Source organism: Erythrolamprus reginae, chromosome 10 (genome assembly GCF_031021105.1).
Source record: "Erythrolamprus reginae isolate rEryReg1 chromosome 10, rEryReg1.hap1, whole genome shotgun sequence".
Taxonomy (NCBI): Eukaryota; Metazoa; Chordata; class Lepidosauria; order Squamata; family Dipsadidae; genus Erythrolamprus; species Erythrolamprus reginae.
Window position 1 is genome coordinate 18,419,776 of NC_091959.1, and position 23,256 is coordinate 18,443,031.

Here is a 23,256-nt window from a genome sequence, read left to right on the forward strand (position 1 = left end):
CTCCATAGAGCCTTTCTTGGAATCTCCTGGGAGGAAACAGGACCGGAAAAGGTGGGGAGAAGCCTCCGTGGGGCCTCTCTAGGAATCTCCTGGGAGGAAACTGGGCCAGGAAAGGCAGGGGGAAGCCTCCATGGGGCCTCTCTTGGAATCTCCTGGGAGGAAACTGGGCCAGAAAGGGTGAAGAGAAGCCTCCGTGGGGCCTCTCTGGGAATCTCCTGGGAGGAAACAGGGCCGGAAAAGGTGGGGAGAAGCCTCTGTGAGGCCTCTCTAGGAATCTCCTGGGAGGAAACAGGACCTCCACCCTCCCTGTGGTTTCCCCAATCGCACGCATTATTTGCTTTTACGTTGATTCTTATGGGAAAATTGCTTCTTCTTACAAACTTTTCTACTTAAGAACCTGGTCACAGAACGAATTAAGTTCGTAAGTAGGGGTTCCTCTGTATTTATCTCAGGTGAGCAGGGACTCTGGGTTGAGGCACTTCTGGTGGGTTGCAGGGATGTTTTTCTCTTTGATGGGAATGCTGTTTTTTTATTGCTGGAACTTCAATGTCAGAAGGGCAGGAATGTTTCTAAGCAGCCTCTTGCTTAGCCCAACTGAAACGTCTCTGAACTCTGGATTTCCTGCCCGAGTGTTGTGGGAAACAGAGAATGTTTTGGCCCAAACTCACTGGGTCTTTTCATCTGCTTAGGTTGGAAGGCTCTCCTCCAGGGCTGTTCCACCCAGAGTGGAGTACAGTGGTGAGATTCTACTCGTACATAATAGCACTGCTCACACAATGTGTGTTTCCTTGGCAGATGTCATGGCGGCCACAATATCGCAGTTCCAAGTTTCGAAACGTCTACGGCAAAGTAGCCAATCGAGAGCATTGCTTTGATGGTATTCCAATTACCAGGAATGTCCATGACAACCATTTCTGTGCAGTTAACACCAGATTCATCGCTATAGTAACAGAAAGTGCTGGTGGGGGCTCTTTCCTCGTCATTCCACTGGAGCAAGTAAGTATATTTCTAAAGAAGTATTATTATTATTATTATTATTATTATTATTATTATTATTATCATCATCATCATCATCATCATCATCATCATCACCAGCACCACCACCACCATTATTATTATTATTATTATTATTATTATTATTATTATTATTATTATTATTGTCAGTGCAACACAGCAAACGAGATCACTGTGCTGGATTTCGTATTTCATCATCAGTCGGGCGCTTCCTAAGCACCTAGGACTGCGTGATGTAGCGGCGAATTATGTGTGCCGATCCCAATGAAGCGGCTTTTTAAAATTGGCAGATGGAGATTTTGTCAATTCCGATGGTTTTCAAATGTCCACTGAGATCCTTCGGCACTGCGCCCAGCGTGCCAAGGACCACTGGGACCACTTTCATTGGCTTATGCCAGAGTCGCTGTAGCTTAATTTTTGGATCTTCATATTTTTAAATCTCCTTGTTGTTGTTGTTGTTGTTATTGTTGTTGTTGTTGTTATTATTATTATTATTATTATTATTATTATTATTATTATTATTATTATTATGTGGCTGCCCCGGCCCTCTGGAATCAACTCCCCCCGGAGATTAGAACTGCCCCCACACTCCTTGTCTTTCGTAAATTACTCAAGACCCATCTATACCACCAGGCATGGGGGAGTTGAGACACCTTTCCCCCAGGCTTTTTTAATATTTATGTTTGGGTATGTATATGTTGTTTGCTTTTTTATATATGAGGTTTTATGTGCTTTTTAATATTAGATTTGTTTTCGCTGGAATATTGTTTTTATTATTGTTGTGAGCCGCCCCGAGTCTTCGGAGAGGGGCAGCATACAAATCTAATAAATTGATTTGAATTGAATTGAATTATTATTATTATTATTGGAACAGAACTTGGTTCATCTCATTTTTCAGTCTGGGAGAGAAATTACTTTTGTTTTACCTTCCGTTAATATATTTTTGTAGAGGGGATGAAACATATAAGGTGCAGGTGGGCACTATATAATAGCCAGCCAAGACTAGTCACTGCCTGAATGCTGGGCAAAAAATAGGGGGATGAATAGGGTAGAGAAGACGTGGTGGAAGGGGCCTTCCATAAAAGATCTCCTGATAGAGCAACAGTTTGCAATGTGATGCTCTTGAGATACTCCTGCCCCAAAATAGTCAGAGAATAATTGTGAATATAACATAACGTATCCCCAGTTGTTTAGCAACTGTTTAAAGTTATAATGGATTTCCAAAAGATTCTTATGACCCGATTCCAAAATTACGACATCCAAAGAAAACCGCCCCATAACCTGGATCCAAGATGAGCTGAATTGTCACCCGCTACCCCCTCTGTTTGTCGGCCAAAGCAACTGCTCCTTGGCACCTTATATTGCAACTTTCCAGAGTATGTTGATGCCCCTACTAACAGATGTCCAATGGGCATCCCTCCGTGCATCTCCATGCCCTCATCACCTCGAGGTTCGACTACTGTAATGCTCTCTACATGGGGGCTACCTGTGAAAAGTGTTCGGAAACTTCAGATCGTGCAGAATGCAGCTGCGAGAGCAGTCATGGGCTTTCCCAAATATGCCCATGTTACACCAACACTCCGCAGTCTGCATTGGTTGCCGATCAGTTTCCAGTCACAATTCAAAGTGTTGGTTATGACCTATAAAGCCCTTCATGTCACCGGACCAGATTATCTCCGGGACCGCTTTCTGCTGCACGAATCCCAGAGACCAGTTAGGTCCCACAGAGTGGGTCTTCTAAACAATGTCACTTGGCGGGACCCAGGGGAAGAGCCTTCTCTGTGGCGGCCCCGGCCCTCTGGAACCAACTCCCCCCAGATATTAGAATTGCCCCCACCCTCCTTGCCTTTCATAAGCTTCTTAAAACCCACCTCTGCTGCCAGGCATGGGGGAACTGAGATACTCTTTCCCCCTAGGCCTTTACAATTTTATGCATGGTATGTCTGTATGTATGTTTGGTTTTATAATAAGGGTTTTTAACTGTTTTAATATTGGATTGTTATTTGCTGTTTTTGTTACTGTTGTTAGCCGCCCCGAGTCTATGGAGAGGGGCGGCATACAAATCCAATAAATAAATAAAATAAATAAATATATCTTGGCTGCCAGATTCTATGCCTGCAGTTTTACACAAATCACGGCAGGTAAATATTTAATCCTTCCTGACAAGATGGAGAAAATTCCTCTTGCAACTCCAGATAACCCTTGACTCGTATGACTGTCTCCTTTGGCTTGAAAACTGAAGGAGGAAAAGCTGTTTGTGAAGTCAGTGGCTGGGGGAAATGACCATATCTTTAGGCCTTTTCATAATTAATGGGCGGATTGGGAAAGTAAAATGAGTTTATCTCCTTTGCAATCAACCGAAGCCTCTCAAAGGGAGCAGCTTTCCAATTAATATGCTTCTATATTTAGCAGAAATAAATTAAGGTAACCTAGAAACTACTGAAAAGAACAGATTAAACTCAGAAATCTAACTTCCTTGACATTATGTTCTTAGTGGTTTTTATGAAAACGACTCCCCCATCATGATTCCTCTCCCCTCCCGGCCACGATATTTCTTTTTCTTGCAGGAATATATTCTCAGAAATTGTGTGTGTGTGTGTGTGTGTGTGTGTGTGTGTAAAAATCCCATCTTCCGTGTACCTAATCAGGAGCCAAAAAACACCCACTCAGCACACTGCAAGCCAACTATAGAGATATTTTAAAAAGAAAAAAAAAACTCCTGCAAGAAACTCTTAAAAATGTGCCCAAGAGCTGCCAGTTCCTCTGCAAAGGGTCAGACAAGGCTCAGGGCCAAGAACCCACTGCAGATCCTCCCGCACACAAGGATTGTGGCCTCATTGGGCAAGAACATGCTCATGCAGTATTTGGGGAAAGACTGACTTTGTTTGGAAAAATATGTGCCCACATCTTATCCACCTCCTTCCTTCCTTCCTTCCTTCCTTCCTTCCTTCCTTCCTTCCTTCCTCCCTCCCTCCCTCCCTCCCTCCCTCCCTCCCTTCCTTCCTTCCTGTTCTTATCACTTTCCTTCCTCCCACCCTCCTTTGCCCATGTTGTTCTGGTGTTTGATTGATTGTGTGCTTGTTTTTTATATATATTGGGGTTGTTTTTATGAATTTTTTAGCCTAAAATTGTAATTGGATTGGTGGGTATTGGATTTGTCACTATGTACTGTTTTGTCATTGTTGTGAGCCGCCCCGAGTCTGCGGAGAGGGGCGGCATATAAATCCAATAAATCTAATCTAATCTAATCTTTCTCATAATCTTCCTTCCTTCCTTCCTTCCTTCCTTCCTTCCTTCCTTCCTTCCTTCCTATTCTTATCACTTTCCTTCCTCCCACCCTCCTTTCTCATAATCTTCCTTCCTCCCTCCCTCCTTCTCCTTCCTTCCCCTCCCTCCCTTCCTTCCTTCCTCCCTCTCTCCCTCCTTCCTCATCCATCCCTCCATCCATCCATCCATCCATCCATCTATCCATCCACCTATCTGTCTGTCTGTCTGTCTGTCTGTCTGTCTGTCTGTCTGTCTGTCTGTCTGTCTGTCTATCTATCTATCTATCTATCTATCTATCTATCTATCATTATCTCTTCATCCATCACCTATCAGTCACAGTTGTTCTCCTTGTCTAAACCCAATGCAAACCCTGAATAGAAGCTGGCCATTAACTTCTGTTTGCTCCAGGGTGAAGCATGGTTTGAATGGCAACCTGGGACCATGGATTCCTTAGGCACAAAGCCACCTAAGATCTGTCCCACAGAAAGAAGGAAGGTCAACATGTCCAGGCCCTGTATTCAAGCCATGTCCGGGGTTGCTGGCTCAGAAAAATAGGATATTTTTGTGTCAGAAAAAGCAGCAGGAAAGAACACAACAGACAATCTTGTTAGTTATCTGGAGGGGCTTTGCTTTGGGCTGCCTGTTACTAACTTGAAAGTGGAGCCTCAGGATTAGACAAAGTTGTAATCCTGAGTTAGTTGGGGGAAAGATCAAAAGCAATGTGAGGAAATAATATTTCACTGAAAGAGTAGTAGATCCTTGGAACAAACTTCCAGCAGACGTGGTTGATAAATCCACAGTAACTGAATTTAAACATGCCTGGGATAAACATATATCCATCCTAAGATAAAACACAGGAAATAGTATAAGGGCAGACTAGATGGACCATGAGGTCTTTTTCTGCCGTCAGTCTTCTATGTTTCTATGTTTCTATGTTCTGTTCTGCCAGGAGAGATTAGATTAGATTAGATTAGATTTATTGGATTTATATGCCGCCCCTCTCCGAAAACTCGGGGTGGCTCACAACAAGATAAAAACAATACATAATAACAAATCCAATACCCACCAATCCAATTACAATTTTAAGCTAAAAATTCATAAAAACAACCCCAGAATATTAAAACACGCATACAAACAATCTAACACCAACACCTGGCTTTTGTCCACAAAAGCCAGGATTAATATGCCTAACTGCTGACAAAAAGATCCAAAGGGACTGAGATGGCAGGGTGGCTAGGACCAATTTCCTTCCTTCTAGAATATTAATATGGACCAAATTGGACCGAGCAATTAAAACACTGAACGTACTTCCCTCCTTCTCAGCCAGCTCAGTTACAGAAGTGACGGAGGAATTAACTGAATAAAGTCTCCAATGCAGAGAAGATCTTTGGAGGGAGATTTGGTATTTGTGCTTGGATGGTCAGAGGCTGGCCTTTCTCATTCCTCCTTCTGGCCCGGTTCTGATTCGTTTTTGGGTTGAACATTTATCTTCAGTGTTTGCTAAGTGTGGGCGAGCCTCTTTGGCGAAACGGGCGGCTGCTTTGTCTCCTCGAGGGCGATGCTCCTGCTATGACGTCTGGCAAAACCCATAATCCTATTGACCCGTGATGGAATTACAAAAGGCTTCTGACCTCTAGCACGTTTCCCTTGGATTAAATATGGTTGCCTAGGAGTGGCTCTCTTTGGAAACCTCTCTGCCTGGGAACAAATTGTCAGATGCTTTAGGCAGGGGTCTCTAACCATGGCAACTTTAAAACTTGTGGACTTCAACTCCCAGAATTCCTCAGCCAGTTTTGAAGGAGTTGACGTCCACAAGTCTTAAAGTGGCCAAGGTTGGAGAGCCCTGCTTTAGGGGACTTTAGGGGACTGCAGAGAAAGAGAGAGAGAGAAAGAGAGAAAGAAAGAGAGAGAGAGAGGAAGAAAGAAAGAGAGAGAGAGTAAAACAGAGGGAGAGTGAAAGAGAGAGAGAAAGAGAGAGAGAGTTTGTGAAAGAGAGAGAGAAAGAGAGAGAGAAAGAGAGAGAAAGAAAGAGAGAAAGAAAGAGAGAGAGAGTAAAACAGAGAGAGAGTAAAAGAGAGAGAAAGAGAGAGAGAGTGTTTGTGAAAGAGAGAGAGAAAGAGAGAGTGAAAGAGAGAGAGAGAAAGAGAGAGTGAAAGAGAGAGAGTGAAAGAGAGAGAAAGAGAGAGAGAGAGTGAAAGAGAGAGAGAAAGAGAGAGAGAGAGAAAAAGAAAGAGAGAAAGGGAGAGAGAGTGAAAGAGAGAGAGAGAGAGAGAGTGAAAGAGAGAGAGAGAGAGAGAGAGAGTGAAAGAGAGAGAGAGTGAAAGAGAGAGAGAAAGAGAGAGAGAGTGAAAGAGAGAGAGGGAGAGAGTGAAAGAGAGAGAGAAAGAGAGAGAGTGTGTGTGAAAGAGAGAGTGAAAGAGAGAGAGAGAGAAAGAGAGAGAGAAAGAGAGTGAGAGAGTGAAAGAGAGAAAGAGTGAGAGAGAGAGTGAAAGACAGAGAAAGAGAGAGAGAGAAAGAGAGAGAGAGTGAAAGAGAGAGAGAGTGAAGGAAAGAGAGAGGGGGGGGAGGGAGAGAGAAACTATAAACTTGTGTATATATAGAGAGAAGGCGAATAATTCCTTCTCAGTCATCTGACCCTCTGTGAGTCTGGGGAAGGGGAATACGGCTTTCGTGCTGGCCTTGTTTTCTGCTCTGGCGGGATGGCCTGACCTTTTCTGTGGGGCAGGGGCGTTTCCCCGATTCTCCTTCTGGGCTTGGGTCCGCTTATCCAACAACAGGGGATTGTTCTGCAGCTACAAAAGAAATCTGTCTTGTCAATAAAGGCCTCGGCTGCTATAGCAGCTTTCTATATATGGGAAGATATAAACGGAGACAAAATTTGCAGAGAAGCTTTATTTCTAGTGTGAGATGATGGACGTGATTTTGATCCAGAAAGTTGGAGGACTCCAAAGTGCTGCCCCTTATAAAAGGAGGGGAATGCATGTACGGTGGTACCTCTACTTACGAACTTAATTCGTTCCGTGACCTGATTCTTAAATTGAAAAGTTTGCAAGAAGAAGCAATTTTTCCCATAGGAATCAATGTAAGAGCAAATAGTGTGTGCGATTGGGGAAACCATAGGGAGGATGGAGGCCCTGTTTTCCCCCAGGAGATTCCTAGAGAGGCTCCACAGAGGCTTCTCTCTGCCTTTTCTGGCCCTTTTTCCTCCCAGGAGATTCCTAGAGAGGCCCCAAGGAGGTTTCTCTCTGTCTTTTCCAGTTACAGTTTCGGAGGCTCGGTTTGTAAGTGGAAAATGGTTCTTGAGAAGAAGCAAAAAAATCTTGAACATGCGGTTCTTATCTAGAAAAGTTTGTAAGTAGAGGCGTTCTTAGGTAGAAGTACCACTGTATGTCTTTGAATGAACCGAAGGAAATGAATTCAACCTTGAAGGTTCTCTAATCCCCCCACGGCTTGAGCAGGAGACCCTATACCAGTGGATGGTAAACCTTTTTTCCCCTTGGGTGCTGAAAGAGCCTGGGCATGCATTATCACCCATGCGCGAATGTCCACACACATAATTCAATGAAAACAGCTTTTCGTGCCCCCTGGAGGCTGGAAATGGTCTGTTTCCCAACTTCTGGTTGTCCCAATAGGCTCATGTTTTGCCTTCCCCAGGCTCCAAAGTTAAGAGACTGGACAGTCACTTATCTGAAATGGTGCAGATTCTCCTGCTTAAGCAGAAGGCTGGACTAGAAGACCTCCAAGGTCCCTTCCTTGTATTCTGTTCTATTCTCCGTTGCATTCTCCAAGCCAGAACTGTACAGAATGAGGTGGCCTGTCAATCCAATGAATGAATGAAAAAGGACTTTTGGGGAATAAGAAGGAGGGTGTGCCCCATCTCCCCCCCCCCCATAGATATAAAAAAATATATCTGGAAGCAGGAAATTTATTTATTTATTGGATTTGTATGCCATCCCTCTCCATAGCCTCTGTGCGGCTAACAACAATGATAAAAACAGCATGTAACAACCCAATTAATAAAACAACTAAAAACCCTTATTATAAAACCAAACATACACACAAACATACCATGCGATGCTGTCCTCTCTTGGAGGATAAATTCCCCCCTCCCCACAGTGTAAAACCTAGGTGTTTATCTGTTCTGCCAACCGTCCTTAATTACAGGTTAATTAGTCCAAACAGACACACACACAAGATAGAAGGCAAATAAATGTTCTTTATCAACAGAAGAGAAGGAAAAAACTCCCTTTTAAACTTCAAAGGGATTTCTTGTAGCAACAAGGCACAGTTTAAATACAATACAAGAACGAAGCCCAATTATTAACTCAATAACTGTGAAATTGGGTCACAGATATTGTTGTCCAAACAGTGATAAACACTCACAATGAAGTATAATCCAAAGTCCAGGAGTCCAAACACAGTCATGAATACAATCAGGAAACAACAATTCACCTTGACGAACTACGATCAGATAATCTTCCACAACAGCCAAGCCAGCACGTTGCTCTTTTATCAGCAGCTCTAATTACTGGAGCCCCACCCAACCACAGGTGGCCTCTCTTATCTCCTGTAATATGTCTTAAGTTGTTCTCTCCTATGCATAGCTCTACGCATGCGTGGGTCTGTCATACGTTCCTCCTCTGAATCCAAAGAAGACAAGGAAAATTGATCTCCTCCTGGGCTGTCAGTCAAGCCCCCCTCTTCCATCCCACCCACACTTCCTTCGTCATTGGATAATTCACTGGTTGACTCTATCGGGAGCAAAACAGGCCTGTGACATGTGGATGTTTCCCCCACATCCACCTCCACATTCCTTGGGGCAGGAGCTAAGCACAACATTTATCAGTGTGGACATTTTTGGCATTTTCACCCATTTTGCCCTGAGGCTCTATGCAGAAAAGCCAGCTCACCTCCCTATGATGTTCTTCAGTTTTTAGCACATTGATGAGAAACAATTCTGTGGTTTCACAATATTGTTTGGAAGAAAACTACTAAAACGGAAGCAGGCTAAGCTCACTCCGTCCCCTCCCCCCCCCATTGAAAACCCACTGACCCTTTTGATGATGTCACCATTCCTTCTCCCACCCCCTGCACAAAAAGACAGCTACTGAATGGCTGGCCCTCCCTGCCCCCAGCCTGCTTCTCTGCACCCCATTCCAAGGCCTGGGAAAGACTTTCTTATTTGCAGGGCTCCGTCAGGAATGGTGATGGCAATGAGACCTCTGCAGATGTTTTTTATTTGTTTTATTTTATTTATTTATTTATTTATTTATTTATTTGTCCAATACACAATACGTATTGAAGAGAATAGACATGTAGTAATATATATAAAGAAAAGGCTAGAAGAAAAGATATAAAAATAGAGAAGATATAAGAAAGGAAGAAAAGATATATGAGATAAAGGAGAGACAATTGGACAGGGGACGGAAGGCACACTAGTGCACTTGTGCATGCCCCTTACTGACCTCTTAGGAACCTGGAGAGGTCAATCGTGGATAGTCTAAGGGAAGAGGTTAGAGGGGTTAGAGGTTGACACTACTGAGTCCGGTAATGAGTGCCATGCTTTGACAACTCGATTGCTAAAGTCATGTTTTTTACAGTCATGTTTGGAGCAGTTAATATTAACTTTGAATCTATTGCGTGCTCTTGCGTTGTTGCGGTTGAAGCTGAAGTAGTCATTGACAGGCAGAACATTGCAGCATATAATCTTGTGGGCAATACTTAGATCGTGTTTTAGGCATCGTAGTTATAAGCTTTCTAGACCCAGGATAGTGAGTCTAGTTTCGTAGGGTATTCTGTTTCGAGTGGGGGAGTGAAGGGCTCTTCTGGTGAAGAATCTTTGGACATTTTCGAGGGTGTTGATGTCCAAGATGCGGTATGTGTTCCAGACAGATAAGCTGTATTCAAGGATGGGTCTGGCAAAAGTTTTGTAGGCCACTTGGCTTATGGCACAGTTGCCGGAGGGAGACACTTGGCCTTTGAAGGGGAAAATATTCATTTTGATAACAATGAACAATGTGATCTAAGAAGAGGACCCAGCACTGAGATGACTTTTGCTGGTTTGGGGAATGGAAAGCACCCGAAGGCAGGCGAGGAATAATGGATGGAATCTGAACAAGGAGAGATTCCACAAGGAAATAAGGAGAAATGTTCTGATAGAACCATCAACCAATGGAACAGAAGTTGCCTTTGGAAGTTGTGGGAACTTCATCAGTGTCTTCTTGAAAACTTCCACCAGTGATGAAGTTCCCACAAAGGCCGCTTTACTGGGATCGGCAAATATAATTAGCCGCTACATCACAAAGTCCTAGGTGCTTGGGAAACGCCCGACTGGTGATGAAATACGAAATCCATCATAGTGATCTCGTTTGGTTTGCTGTGTTGCATTGATAATAATAAAAATAATAATAATAATAATAATAATATTTCATTATTATTTTATTTATTTATTTATTTGTTTGTTTGTTTGTTTATTTATTTATTTAGTTGATTTGTATGCCACCCCTCTCTGAAGACTGGGGAACCAGCCCCTTTGCGATGTTTTTTCCAAAACATAATAATGTGGGGATCCCGCTTGAGTGGAGGGGTTGGACTGGAAATCCTACAAGGTCCCTTCCAACTCAAATAAATAAATAAACTACTATAAGTCCATGTATTTGCCATACGCTAAATAAATAAATGTCCTGCTTGATTTGACCCTTTGATTTACACCAAAGAACAATAAGACTTTTCCAGCTAAAGAGCCTTTATTTTACAAAAAAAAAAAAAAAAATTCCAAATAGGATTTTAGTGTTAGATTTGATTACAGGTAGTCCTTGAGTTAGGACCATAATGGAGGCTGTAAGCAGTGATGGTCATAAAGCGGGTGATCCGCACGACCAACCCGAATGTACAATTTATTGTAGCAGGGGTAAAGCAAATGCCATGTTTGTTAAGCCAACAATTTAGTGAACCAATGGTTCATGTTTCATGCTGAAAACTAGGAGTAAGCAGCAATTTTGAGCAAACCATCATAAAATCCGGTCACGTAAACCACAAGTATGGCAAGAACCATAAATATAAGGAGGCTGCCAGTGCTCTCTATCCAATGAAGGGCTACCAAAATTTTTACTACCGCACTGTGGGTGTGGCTTATGCATTTTCTTTCAACATCTTTCAGTGCAAATTGGGTGCTTTGGGGTGGAGCTCCATTTTTGCTACCCCACTGCGTTCCCTCCTGTCTGGGCAGTAGTCCACCCCTGCCTCTGTCCCAAATGTGATCACATGACTGTGGGGAAAAGGAAGGAGAAAAGACAGGTAGGTCCAGCCACCCCATCCCAGCCTCTCCAGCTTAGGAGCAGAATGGGGACAGCTCAATGCAAAATGGCTAGGGGGTACCTTTGTACCAGGGAAAGCAAGCTCTCAAACCATTTATCCATGCAACGAACTGAAAGTTACTTAGCATTTTTGCTCCTTCTGGCAATAAATCCTCTTTCTCTGATAGTAGCACCAACAGCTGGAGAGAGTTTGAGTGGAGGAAGGGAACAGATGGAGGGGTGTCTCACCATATTTGGATGGAAGGAGGAAAAAAAGGGAAAAAATCCCCATAAGTGCAGCTGCTCTCAAAGCTCAATAGAGATGAGAAAAATCGTATGGAGTGGCTGGACTGGTGTATTTCCTGCTTTGATGAAAACTATTCCTTCTGCTGCTGCAGGAAATTGCAGGCTCTGGTGTCTGCAGAATCAGGGCCAGAGGTTCACACCTGTAGGCCTTCTAGTCTGGGGCTGAGTTGGAGTCGGTCTGGCTGCAGCTGGCAAAAGGCACTAGGAGCTACTGGCCCAAGCCTCTACACCAGTGATGTCGAACCTATGGCACGGGTGGCACGGGTGGCACACAGAGCCATATCTGCTGGCATGCGGGTCCTTTCCCTAGCTCAGCTCCAATGTGTATCTATATGCTGGCCAGCTGATTTATGGCTCATACAGAGGCTCTGGGAGGGTGTTTTGGGGCTTCCAGAGAGCCTCTAGCGGGGATGGAGGAGGGTGTTTTTACCCTGCAATCAAAGTCTTCTACATTTTGTTTGGTACCTGATCCGTCTAAAGTCAACTGGACATTATTTGGACAGTTTCCGGTCACAATTCAAAGTGTTGGTTATGACCTATAAAGCCCTTCATGGCACCGGACCAGGTTATCTCAGGGACTGCCTTTCTGCTGTATGAATTCCAGCGACCAGTTAGGTCCCACAGAGTGGGCCTTCTCCGGGTCCCGTCAACTAAACAATGTCGTTTGGTGGGACCCAGGGGAAGAGCCTTCTCTGTGGCGGCCCCGACCCTCTGGAACCAGCTCCCCCCAGAGATTAGAATTGCCCCCACCCTCCTCGCCTTTTGTAAGCTTCTTAAAACCCACCTCTGCCGTCGGGCATGGGGGAACTGACATATTCTTTCCCCCTAGGCTTCTACAATTTATGCATGGTATGTTTGTATGTATGTTTGGTTTTATAATAAGGGGCTTTTTAGTTGTTTTAGTATTGGATTGTTACATGTCTTTTTTTATCACTGTTGTTAGCCGCCCCGAGTCTATGAAGAGGGGCGGCATACAAATCCAATCAATCAACCAACCAACCAACCAACCAACCAACCAACCAACCAACCAACCAACCAACCAACTAACTAACTAACTAACTAACTAACTAACACTGGGGGGGGGAACCAAGCAACCCCTGAAGTACCGAACAGCAAATACTCCGCTTGCTTTCTCTTGCTTCCTGTGACACCTTCTAAATACTCTGTGTATTGGTTGCATTCACAATTTAACAAGCACGGTTGAGCACCTGTCCTTATGACTGAAACTCTCCTGGAAGTTGTTAGTTGGGGTGGAAGAGAGGAACCAGAAATCCAAATTAGATATAACAACAGGGTAATTGATCGACTATTTCTTGATTGTGCTATAAATTTCATGTTTCACTTGATGTGTACCAGACCCAAGAGCACCCTCTGCTGGTTAATGTTTCAATTGCTCTGTAATGATAAGGTTTTGGCACATGAGTCATTGATCTAGATCAGCTCTAACGCACATGTGTGTGCTGGCCAGCTGATTTTGGCTCGTACAGAGGCTCTGGGAGGATGTTTCTGGGTTCCAGAGGGTTCCAGGGGGGTGGGGAGGGCATTTTTGTTCTCCCCAGGCTCCAGGGAAGCCTCTGGAACCTGGGGAAGGCGAAAAGTGGACCTACCCAGCCCACCAGAAATTGGGAAATGGGCTGTTTTGGGCCTCCAGGGGGCCCCCAGGGAGGTAGGGGAGGCCATTTTTGCCCTCTGAGCCATTGAATTATGGACGTAGGCACACGCGCTTGTGCGATAGCGTGCGTACATACCTACTTTTGGCACCTGAGGAAAAAAAAGGTTTGCTATCCTTCGGGACCGCCTTCTGCCGCACGAATCCCAGTGACCGATTAGGTCCCATGGAGTTGGCCTTATTCGGGTCCCGTCAACAAAACAATTCCGTTTGGCAGGAACCAGGGAAAGAGCCTTCTCTGTGGTGGCCCCGGCCCTCTGGATTCAACTCCCCCCAGAGATTAGGACTGCCTCCGCCCTCCTTGCCTTTCGCAAACTCCTAAAAACCCACCTTTGTTGCCAGGCATGGGGAAATTGATTCCCCTCGGCTGCTCCATTTTATTTATTGCATGATTGTTTTTAATTAAGGGTTTTAAAACTGCTTTGGCTTTTAACATTGGATTTCCCCCAGGCTTTTTTATATTTATGTTTGGGTAGGTATGTGTTGTTTGCTTTTTAAATATGATAGGTTTTTTATGTGCTTTTTTAATATTAGATTTGTTTTCGCTAGAATATTGTTTTTATTATTGTTGTGAGCTGCCCCGAGTCTTCGGAGATGGGTGGCATACAAATCTAATAAATAATAATAATAATAATAATAATTATTATTATTATTATTATCATCATCATCATCATCATCACCATCATCATCACTGATATAGGGAATGCTTTATTTTGGCTGTGCATTGTTTGAACAAGGCCTGAGAATGATGCTTGTTTTGAAATAAGCATGCCTGGACTGTATATAGCTGGAGGCGCACAGCAATACTTCCTGTCTTCTGCTCTGCCTCTAATGTGGCAATTTGCCAGGAAGAAAGTTATTTCCATTTGATCCGAACAAAGGACAACCCTGTTCAATCAGCCCACTGTGACCGCACCCAGTTCAGCATCTTTCACAACAGTGACCGGTCAGGAAATGTCTTAATGTCTCAAATTTTTTCCTCCATCAACTCATCTTCAAGAAAATAAGAGTCAGAAGAGGGATCCTTGGGAGTAAGTTGTGTGAGAGGAAGGCCCAATCTTCTTGTTCCTCTTTGATTTCTTCCTTAGTTAAGATGCCATTGAGCCTGGTTTTATTCTAATTGCTCACCAACTTATAGCTTTTCAAGGGTATTCTGCAGTTGCCGAATTGCACTGGATTCAGCTAGCACTCAGAGCCACAGAGGCAAGCACACGTCACCATTCCACCTTAGCAGCCCACCTCTGCAATGCTTGTATACATAGTAACTCAGGTTTGGATCCTAATGGGTGTCCCTAGCATCCTCTGAGCTTGGTTAGTTGCTTACAGACATTACCCAATTGTGTAACACCATCAGGGCTAATAAGGATGGGGTTTACTCCCTGTTTATATATACAGTGATACCTTTACCTAAGAATGCCTCTACTTACCAACTTTTCTAGATAAGAACCGGGTGTTCAAGATTTTTTTGCCTCTTCTGAAGAACCGTTTTCCGCTTACAAACTTGAGCCTCCGAAACTGTAACTGGAAAAGGCAGGGAGAAGTCTCTGTGGGGCCTGTCTAGGAATCTTCTGGGAGGAAACAGGGCCAGAAAAGGTGGGGAGAAGCCTCCGTGGGGCCTCTATAGGAATCTCCTGGAAGGAAACAGGGCCGGAAAAGGCAGGCAGAAGCTTCCATGGGGCTTCTCTAGGAATCTCCTGGGAGGAAACAGGGCCAGAGAAGGCAGGGAGAAGCCTCCGTGGGGCGTTTCTAGGAATCTTCTGGGAGGAAACAGGGCCAGAAAAGGTGGGGAGAAGCGTCCGTGGGGCCTCTATAGGAATCTCCTGGAAGGAAACAGGGCCAGAAAAGGTGGGGAGAAGCCTTCGTGGGGCCTCTCTAGGAATCTCCTGGGAGGAAACAGGGCCAGAAGAGGCAGGGAGAAGCCTCTGTGGGGCCTTTCTAGGAATCTCCTGGGAGGAAACAGGGCTGGAAAAGGCAGGGAGAAGCTTCCGTGGGGCCTCTCTAGGAATCTCCTGGGAGGAAACAGGGACGGAAAAGGCTGGGAGAAGCCTCCGTGGGGCCTCTCTAGGAATCTCCTGGGAGGAAACAGGGCCAGAAAAGGCAGGGAGAAGCCTCCGTGGGGCCTCTCTAGGAATCTCCTGGGAGGAAACAGGGCCTCCACCCTCCCTGTGGTTTCCCCAATCGCAGGCATTATTCGCTTTTACATTGATTCCTATGGGGAAAATTGCTTCTTATTACAAACTTTTCTACTTAAGAACTTGGTCACAGAATAAATTAAGTTCATAAGTAGAGGTACCACTGCAGTAACTTGCACTGCTCTTTTGGTTGGGATGTGGTTTTCGCCTTGATAGTTCTTTCGCAGGGGACTCTTTTCTGCTTGATTGTTTTTCTGGCGCTAAAGGCTGCATATCTGGGTATTGGTTGCTGGAGAGTATGTGTTCTGGCATTTTTGTTTCCTTCTTAGCTTTTCTAGTGTCTCTTTTGAATATTGTGTAAATGTGATTTATCTTTATGTTTCGGTAGAATGCCACCAAAGTTCTAGGAATTCTCTAGCATCTTTGGATTTAGTTGGGCTTAGGAAACTTAAGAGTTTCCCAGTTGTGAAATTGAAGAGTTTCTATTATGTCACCCACCTGTTAGTTGGTATTCACGGATGTGCTCTGCTAGCCTTTCGCCTGTCTGTTCTACAAAGTGGCTGCTACAATCTTTACACTATATTATAGATTATTTTTATTTTATTTATTTATTTATTTTGTCTAATACACAATGAGGGGTTTAGTGGGTATATATCTATATACACATAGAAAAATACATGATGAAGGTTATAGAGGAGATACTCATAGTAAAATACAGTGATCCCTCTATTATCGCGAGGGTTCCGTTCCAAGACCCCTCGCAATAATCGATTTTTCGGGATGTAGGGTTGCGGAAGTAAAAACACCATCTGCGCATGCGCGCCCTTTTTTTTCTATGGCCGCGTATGCATAGATGGTGGAGTTTGCGTTCTCCGCCGCCCACGCAAAGGGGAAACCCGATTCGGCTCCTCGCTGCTGCTGCGCTACCGAGCAGATCAGCTGCTGGGCGGCCGAAGGAACCTTCCCTGGGTCTTCCCCCTCTTGCTGGCGGACTGCCGAGCGGTGGGCATCAGCGAGGAGCCGGGGTTTCCCCTTTGTGTGGGCGGCCGGGAAGACCCAGGTTGGGTGTTCGGGGGGGTGCTGGGAAGCCCCCCAGGCCGGCTGCGACCTTTTAAAACAGCCACGCCGCTTCCCAGCTGAGTCCTGAAGCCAAACGCCAAAGGCGAACTTCCGCGTTTGGCTTCAGGACTCAGTTGGGAAGCAGCGCGGCTGTTTTAAAAGGTCGCAGCCGGCCTGGGGAGCTTGAAGCCCCCCAGGCCGGCTGCGACCTTTTAAAACAGCCGCGCCGCTTCCCAGCTGAGTCCTGAAGCCAAACGCCAAAGGCGAACTTCCGCGTTTGGCTTCAGGACTCAGCTGGGAAGCGGCGCGGCTGTTTTAAAAGGTCGCAGCCGGCCTGGGGGGCTTGCTGGGAAGCCCCCCAGGCCGGCTGCCACCTTTTAAAACAGCCGCGCCGCTTCCCAGCTGAGTCCTGAAGCCAAACGCGGAAGTGTTTTTTTTTTAAATTAATATTTTTTTAAAAATCGCGATATAGCGTTTCGCGAAGATCGAGATCGCGAAACTCGAGGGATCACTGTATAGCTAAGAAAGAATAGAAAAGAAGATATAGTAATAGAACATATCAATGAAAGAATAGAAGAGAAATAGGAATAGAAGAAAGGTATAGGAGATATAGGAGAGCAAATAGGACAGGGGACGGAAGGCACTCTAGTGCACTTGTACTCGCCCCTTATTGACCTCTTAGGAATCTGGATAGGTCAACCATAGATAATCTAAGGGTAAAGTGTTGGGGGTTTGGGGATGACACTACGGAATCCGGTAATGAGTTCTACGCTTCGACAACTTGGTTACTGAAGTCATATTTTTTACAGTCAAATTTGGAGCGGTTAATATTAAGTTTAAATCTGTTGTGTGCTCTTGTGTTGTTGTGGTTGAAGCTAAAGTAGTCGCTGACAGGCAAAATGTTGCAGCATATGATCTTGTGGGCAATACTGAGATCTTGTTTAAGGTGTCTTAGTTCTAAGCTTTCTAGGCCCAGGATTGAAAGTTAGTCTTGTAGGATATTCTATTTCGAGTGGAGGTGTGAAGGGCTCTTCTGGTGAAGTATCTTTGGACATTTTCAAGGGTGTTAATGTCTGAGATGCGATATGGGTTCCAAACAGATGAACTGTATTCGAGGATGGGTCTGGTGAAAGTTTTGTAAGCTCTGGTAAGTAGTGTGAGATTGCCAAAGCAGAAGCTACGTAGGATTAGGTTTACAACTCTTGAAGCCTTCTTGGCTATGTTGTTGCAGTGGGCTTTGGCACTTAAATCTTTTGTTATTAGTATCCCGAGGTCTTTAACCGAGTGGGGATTATCTGTGATAATTTGATTTAATTATGTCTGTTTTTATTTCCATCAAAGTAAAAGTAGGTGTCAGACAGAGGTTGATAATGTCTGTGATTCTGGGTATTTCAATCTTGGTATATTTGGCTAGGTCCGGTGTGTTGTGTTGCCCTGGATTTTTTTTTTTTTTTGCTAGTTCTGCTTCTATAGATATAAAGCGTACTGGGACATCAAATGTAATGATAATTTCATCTTGAATTTTATCTGGAAATGGAAGATAAAACTATCATTCCATTCAATGACACAGGGTTCTTTGTGGCTGGTTGTCCCTTAAGTATCCCACTGGTAGGTAGTAGAGCTCGGTAGATAAATACAAAGCATTGCTTCCATCTCCTTGCTTAATCTGCAAGTATCAGTAAAGGGACTGAAGTGGAAAGGTTGACAAAGTGAGATGAATGAAGCATCGGGTTCGTCAGGTGCTTGGTGCTGTTGATGGAGAATCTGATGGGCTTCGGTCCAGTTAAGTCTGCAAATCATAAATAATTGGAAACATTTGGAACTCTGGAGATCTTCTAAAAGTAAATAAATGATGGAAAATAGGGTGGGGAACTCAGGAGGCTAGAAAAGCAGGCCCAGTGCCTGGGGAGACCCTGCAGGCAAGGATCATTATCTTTTAAGGACTCCATAATCCCTTGCATTGGAGTGGAGTCTGGGTAACTGAATGGACCTAGCAGCGTTTAATGGCCCATTGCCCTTCCTGTCGCCAATGCAGAGGTTTTTTCAGCAGATATATTCTCATTGTGCCCAGAGAGAGAAATAGCTGCCTCTACCTAGAGAAGGATGTGGTAGTGGTGAATAGGCAGGGGGCATGCTGCAGCATTTCTGCGGTCAGTGGTAAGAGCAAATGACTGATGTGGTGCTGCAACATATGTAACTTCAGGACCAAGTTATAAGTACTTTAGGGGAGGGGAGGGTCCTAATTTTGAATGGTCAGTAATTGAACTGTAATAACTCAAAGAATACCTCTATACACGTATTATCCCTTCTGTTGTGGTTAGCTCTGGCCCAGCTCCTGCCCCAAGGAGTGTGCAGGTGGATGTGGGGGAAACATCCACATGCCGCAGGCCTGTTTTGCTCCTGATGGAATCTGCCGACGAAGCCTCCTCTGACCAAGGAAGCGTGAGTGACAGGGAAGAGGGCAGTTTGGCAGACAGCCCAGGAGGAGATCAATCATCTGTATCATCCTTGGATTCTGAACAAGAATTAATGACACATCCACGCATGTGTAGAGTGATGCATAGGAGACAACAACTGAAGGATTATTACAAGAGAAAATGAGGCCACCTGTGGTTGGGTGGGGCTGCTGTAATTAGTGCTACAGATAAAAGTGCAACCTGGTGTTTTAGCCTCATGGCAGTTTATCTGATTCATTGTTTCGTCAAGATCATAGTTTTTGTGCTGTTCAAGATTGTGTGGGGACTCTCTGGACTTTAGAATTGGACTCAATTTCCCAGTTATTGGGTGAGCAATTGGATTGCATTTAACCTGTGCCTTGTGTGTACCAGAAAATCCCTTTGACATTTAAAAAGGGAGCTGTTTCTGTTTTTCTGTTTATAAAAACGTTTGGGTTTTCCTTTTATCGTGTGGTGTGTGTCTTCCTGGACTCTGTAATTACGGGCGGTTGAAACACGCCGGCAGAACACCTTCTAAATGAATACTGATCGATATATGACTACAATTAGTTCCCCCCAGTAGTAGCTTCTAAATCCCGCCGCTACCCGTTCGTGTGCACAAAGAAGCTTCCCAGACGGGTGGGCTACCAGTTTGCCGAACTGGGTCGAACCAGTAGCAACCCAGCGCTAGTGTCCACCCATTGCAGAACAGGCCCTCCCAAAATTTTTAAGCGACTTAAATCTATTAGCAACTTGTTGACATTCTTCTATGTGCTATATTAATGGCAAAAAGTAGCAGGAAAAAACAATAACAGCAAAACGGAACAAGATTAAAGTTTCAAATCTCTCTGTTAACAAGCTGTTTTTGTAATTCACCCATAGAAAATTTACCACGGCATCTTAACTATCCCAGATCATTTCAAAAGTTATAAACAACAACTTTACAACTTTGTCGGGTCAAAAATCCATCTTTGTTTTTTTTAATATCCTCTCTTGTCCTTTGTTGTTTAATTAATTCAGTCTCCAGAATATGTCTATATTTGAATCAGAGCGCAAAGCAGGAAGTAATTACCAGCTAACTGTAATAAATCCATCCGGCCTCCTTCATATTGATTTTCTATTGATAAAAATCCGTTATCTCATTGAAGGTAAGGCTTTGATGATCCTGAGTATTTTATTGTTCTTATTTCAGACTGGACGAATTGAACCAAACTACCCCAAAGTCTGCGGCCACCAAGGCAACGTACTTGATATTAAGTGGAACCCCTTCATTGAAAACATCATTGCTTCTTGCTCAGAAGACACTTCAGTAAGTAAGGATGACAGCATAACCAATATTTTGGAGAGTTAACTGCTGGGAGGCTGGGATCTTTTCATATTTGGCGAACCTCTTCTTTATTAAATAAATCGAAATGAGTTGAGTCCCATCCCATGTTAAATCATGAATTGTGGCTTTCAAATCATAAGACAGGGACTGATGGAACTCGGTGAACCTGAAGCCAGCAAAGCATGAAGTGCTCTCATTCTTGCGTGAAGTTGGCTGTTTTCCTGCTCTGTGAGCTACTGCAGCAGATCCTCCTCCCCACCCCACCCCAACAGCCACCCCAGCTCTCTTCCCAAGGTCACCAGCCTCCCTGCCGCAAAGGGAAGGTGGCGCTCAAATTAAGTGATTGGCACATGCACAAGGAGGAGGAAGAGCTTCCCAGAGAGCACAATTGGACAAGCGTTTTGTCCCAGTCTCTTTGGCAGGGTTCCTTCCTTCCTTCCTTCCTCCCTCCCTCCCTCCCTCCCTCCCTCCCTCCCTTCCTTCCTTCCTTCCTTCCTTCGACTTCTATGCCACCCAATCCCAAAGGACTCAGGACTTAATTCCTTCCTTCCTTCCTTTTCCTTCCTTTTCCTTCCTTCCTTTCCTTTCCTTTCCTTCCTCCCTCCCTCCCTTCCTTCTTTCCTTCCCTGGGTCCATGGGCAGCGTCTGCAAGCCAAAATACTTAAATACATAATAATATTTAACAAAAATACTTTTGAATTATCAGAGGATAAAATACGGTGCAAAGGAATCCAGTGAGATGCCTGGGGGGAGGAAGGGAGCTCTGCAGAGTTTTTTAAGAAGATCTCTAGGTTTCCAGGAAGCCCTATTTTAAAAAGGCAGATGCTTCCAGGTGTGCAGAGGAATGGACAATTTAAAGCCAGATGTCCACAAGCTTCTCAGTCCTTTTACCTCTCCCAACAACGTCTGGTTAGGCAGAGAAGCAGAAGACTCAGCTCACAGGAGCCTTTCCCTCTTTTGTCCTTCAAGGTTCGGATATGGGAAATCCCGGACGGAGGCTTGAAGCGCAACATGACAGAGGCTGTCCTGGAGCTGTACGGCCACAGCCGGCGAGTCGGCATCATCGAGTGGCACCCAACCACCACCAATATCCTGTTCAGTGCTGGGTATGACTATAAGGTAAATGGGTCACCATCCTGAATGGTTGCGCTCGGTAGTGGGTTCTAAATCCCATCGCTACCGGTTTGCTTGTGCACATGCGCAGGAGCATCCCAGGCAGGTGGGTGGAGCCTCCCACCACTTCTGGTTTCTGGTAGAAATTTAGCAATTACAAATAACTCTTATTAAATGCTTTATTTCATGAATAAAGAAACTCCATTTTATTCTCTGCTCTTCTGGAATTCAAACACATTTCATACAGGCACTTATCTCTTGGTCCGTTATCTTCCTTAATTGCATTTCTCACATTCCTTCTCCTTCTCCACTTAACAAGATTTATTTTCCTAACAGCATGATTTCTAAAACAGCAGCCCTGACTGTTAATCAACACAGAATACTTTTGCTTACTTGGGAGCGGCATGGAAAACCCTCCATATTTCTCTTTGGCAACGTTGAAACTCCACCCTTCTTCCCCACTGACCCTCTGATGTGCAAAATACATCACTACAGTATTTAACCCATTCCTCCCCTTAATATCTTCTTCCAGACACCTCTTCTCTATGTTTTTGGGCCCTTCTGAATTTAGGGTTTACCCAGTGAGCGTCTGATTCTTCCTCGCTAGATCCTTGACACATAGCCCCATCCTGTGGCTGGCCTCCCACCTGTTCTACTACCTGTAACCCCGGCCCCACTACTAATTCATAAACACTATCTGTATCAGAGTCCTCAATTCCTTCATCATCCTCCAGCTGACCAGGAGTATGTACAACACTACTGGTTTACCAAACTGGGTCAAAATGGGAGCAACCCACCGCTGGTTGGGATGTTCTTAAGACATCCCTTTGGGGCCTTTTGTGAGTTTCATTATGGCTAAGGAGGAAAGATGCTAGAATGATAAAAGGACTAGAAACTAAGACATACAAGGAAAGGTTGCAGGAACTGGGCATGGATACTCTAGCGAAGAGGAGGTCCAGGGGGGACATGATAGCAGTCTACAAATACTTGAGAGGCTGCCACAGGGAGGAGGGCAACACATTATTTTCCAAAGCACCAGAGAGCCAGACAAGGAACAATGGTTGGAAACTGTCCAAGGAGAGATTCAACCTGGAAATAAGGAGGAGCTTTCTGACGGTGAGAGCGATCAGCCAGTGGAACCGCTTGCCCACAGAGGTGGTGAACACTCCAACACTAGTGACCTTCAAGAAAAGACTGGACTGCTATTGGACTAGTGTGATGTAGGGTCTCCTGCACCAGCAGGGGGTTGGACTAGATGACCTGCAAGGTCCTTTCCAACTCTAATAATAAATAAATAAATAAAAATAAATGCTGTCAGAATTTAAATTAGGGCTTTCCAACCTTGAAACCTTTAAGCCTGGAGGACGTCAACTCCAAGAATTCCCCAGGCTTAAAGTTGCCAAGGTTGGAGAGCTCTGATTTAAAGGAGATGAATTAGACTCCCAGACAGTTTGAGAGGCCTCTAACACAGAAGCCCCAGAAGTAGCAGGGACGATACAAGGAAGAAAGGTGGTCGAGAGCCCCAACCCAAAGAACTGTGGGCAGAGCCTGGCCAAGGCCTCCCCTTCTCCTCCACTCCTCTTTGACTTGACAAGAACACAAAAGAGCAGAGTTGGGAGGATCCTTGGAGGTCCTCTGC

The 23,256-nt window shown here is 44.7% G+C and overlaps 1 protein-coding gene across 2 annotated transcripts in view; it reads left to right on the forward strand.

Annotated features, from left to right (window-relative positions):
- CORO2B (coronin 2B) overlaps positions 1-23,256 on the forward strand; it is an 88,715-nt gene that overhangs the window by 39,850 nt on the left and 25,609 nt on the right. For both annotated transcript variants that reach the window (XM_070762659.1, XM_070762660.1), the window contains exons 2-4: positions 796-996; positions 20,370-20,486; positions 21,474-21,623. In XM_070762659.1, coding sequence (XP_070618760.1) covers positions 796-996; positions 20,370-20,486; positions 21,474-21,623 — 468 coding nt within the window. The remainder of the gene's footprint in view (positions 1-795; positions 997-20,369; positions 20,487-21,473; positions 21,624-23,256) is intronic.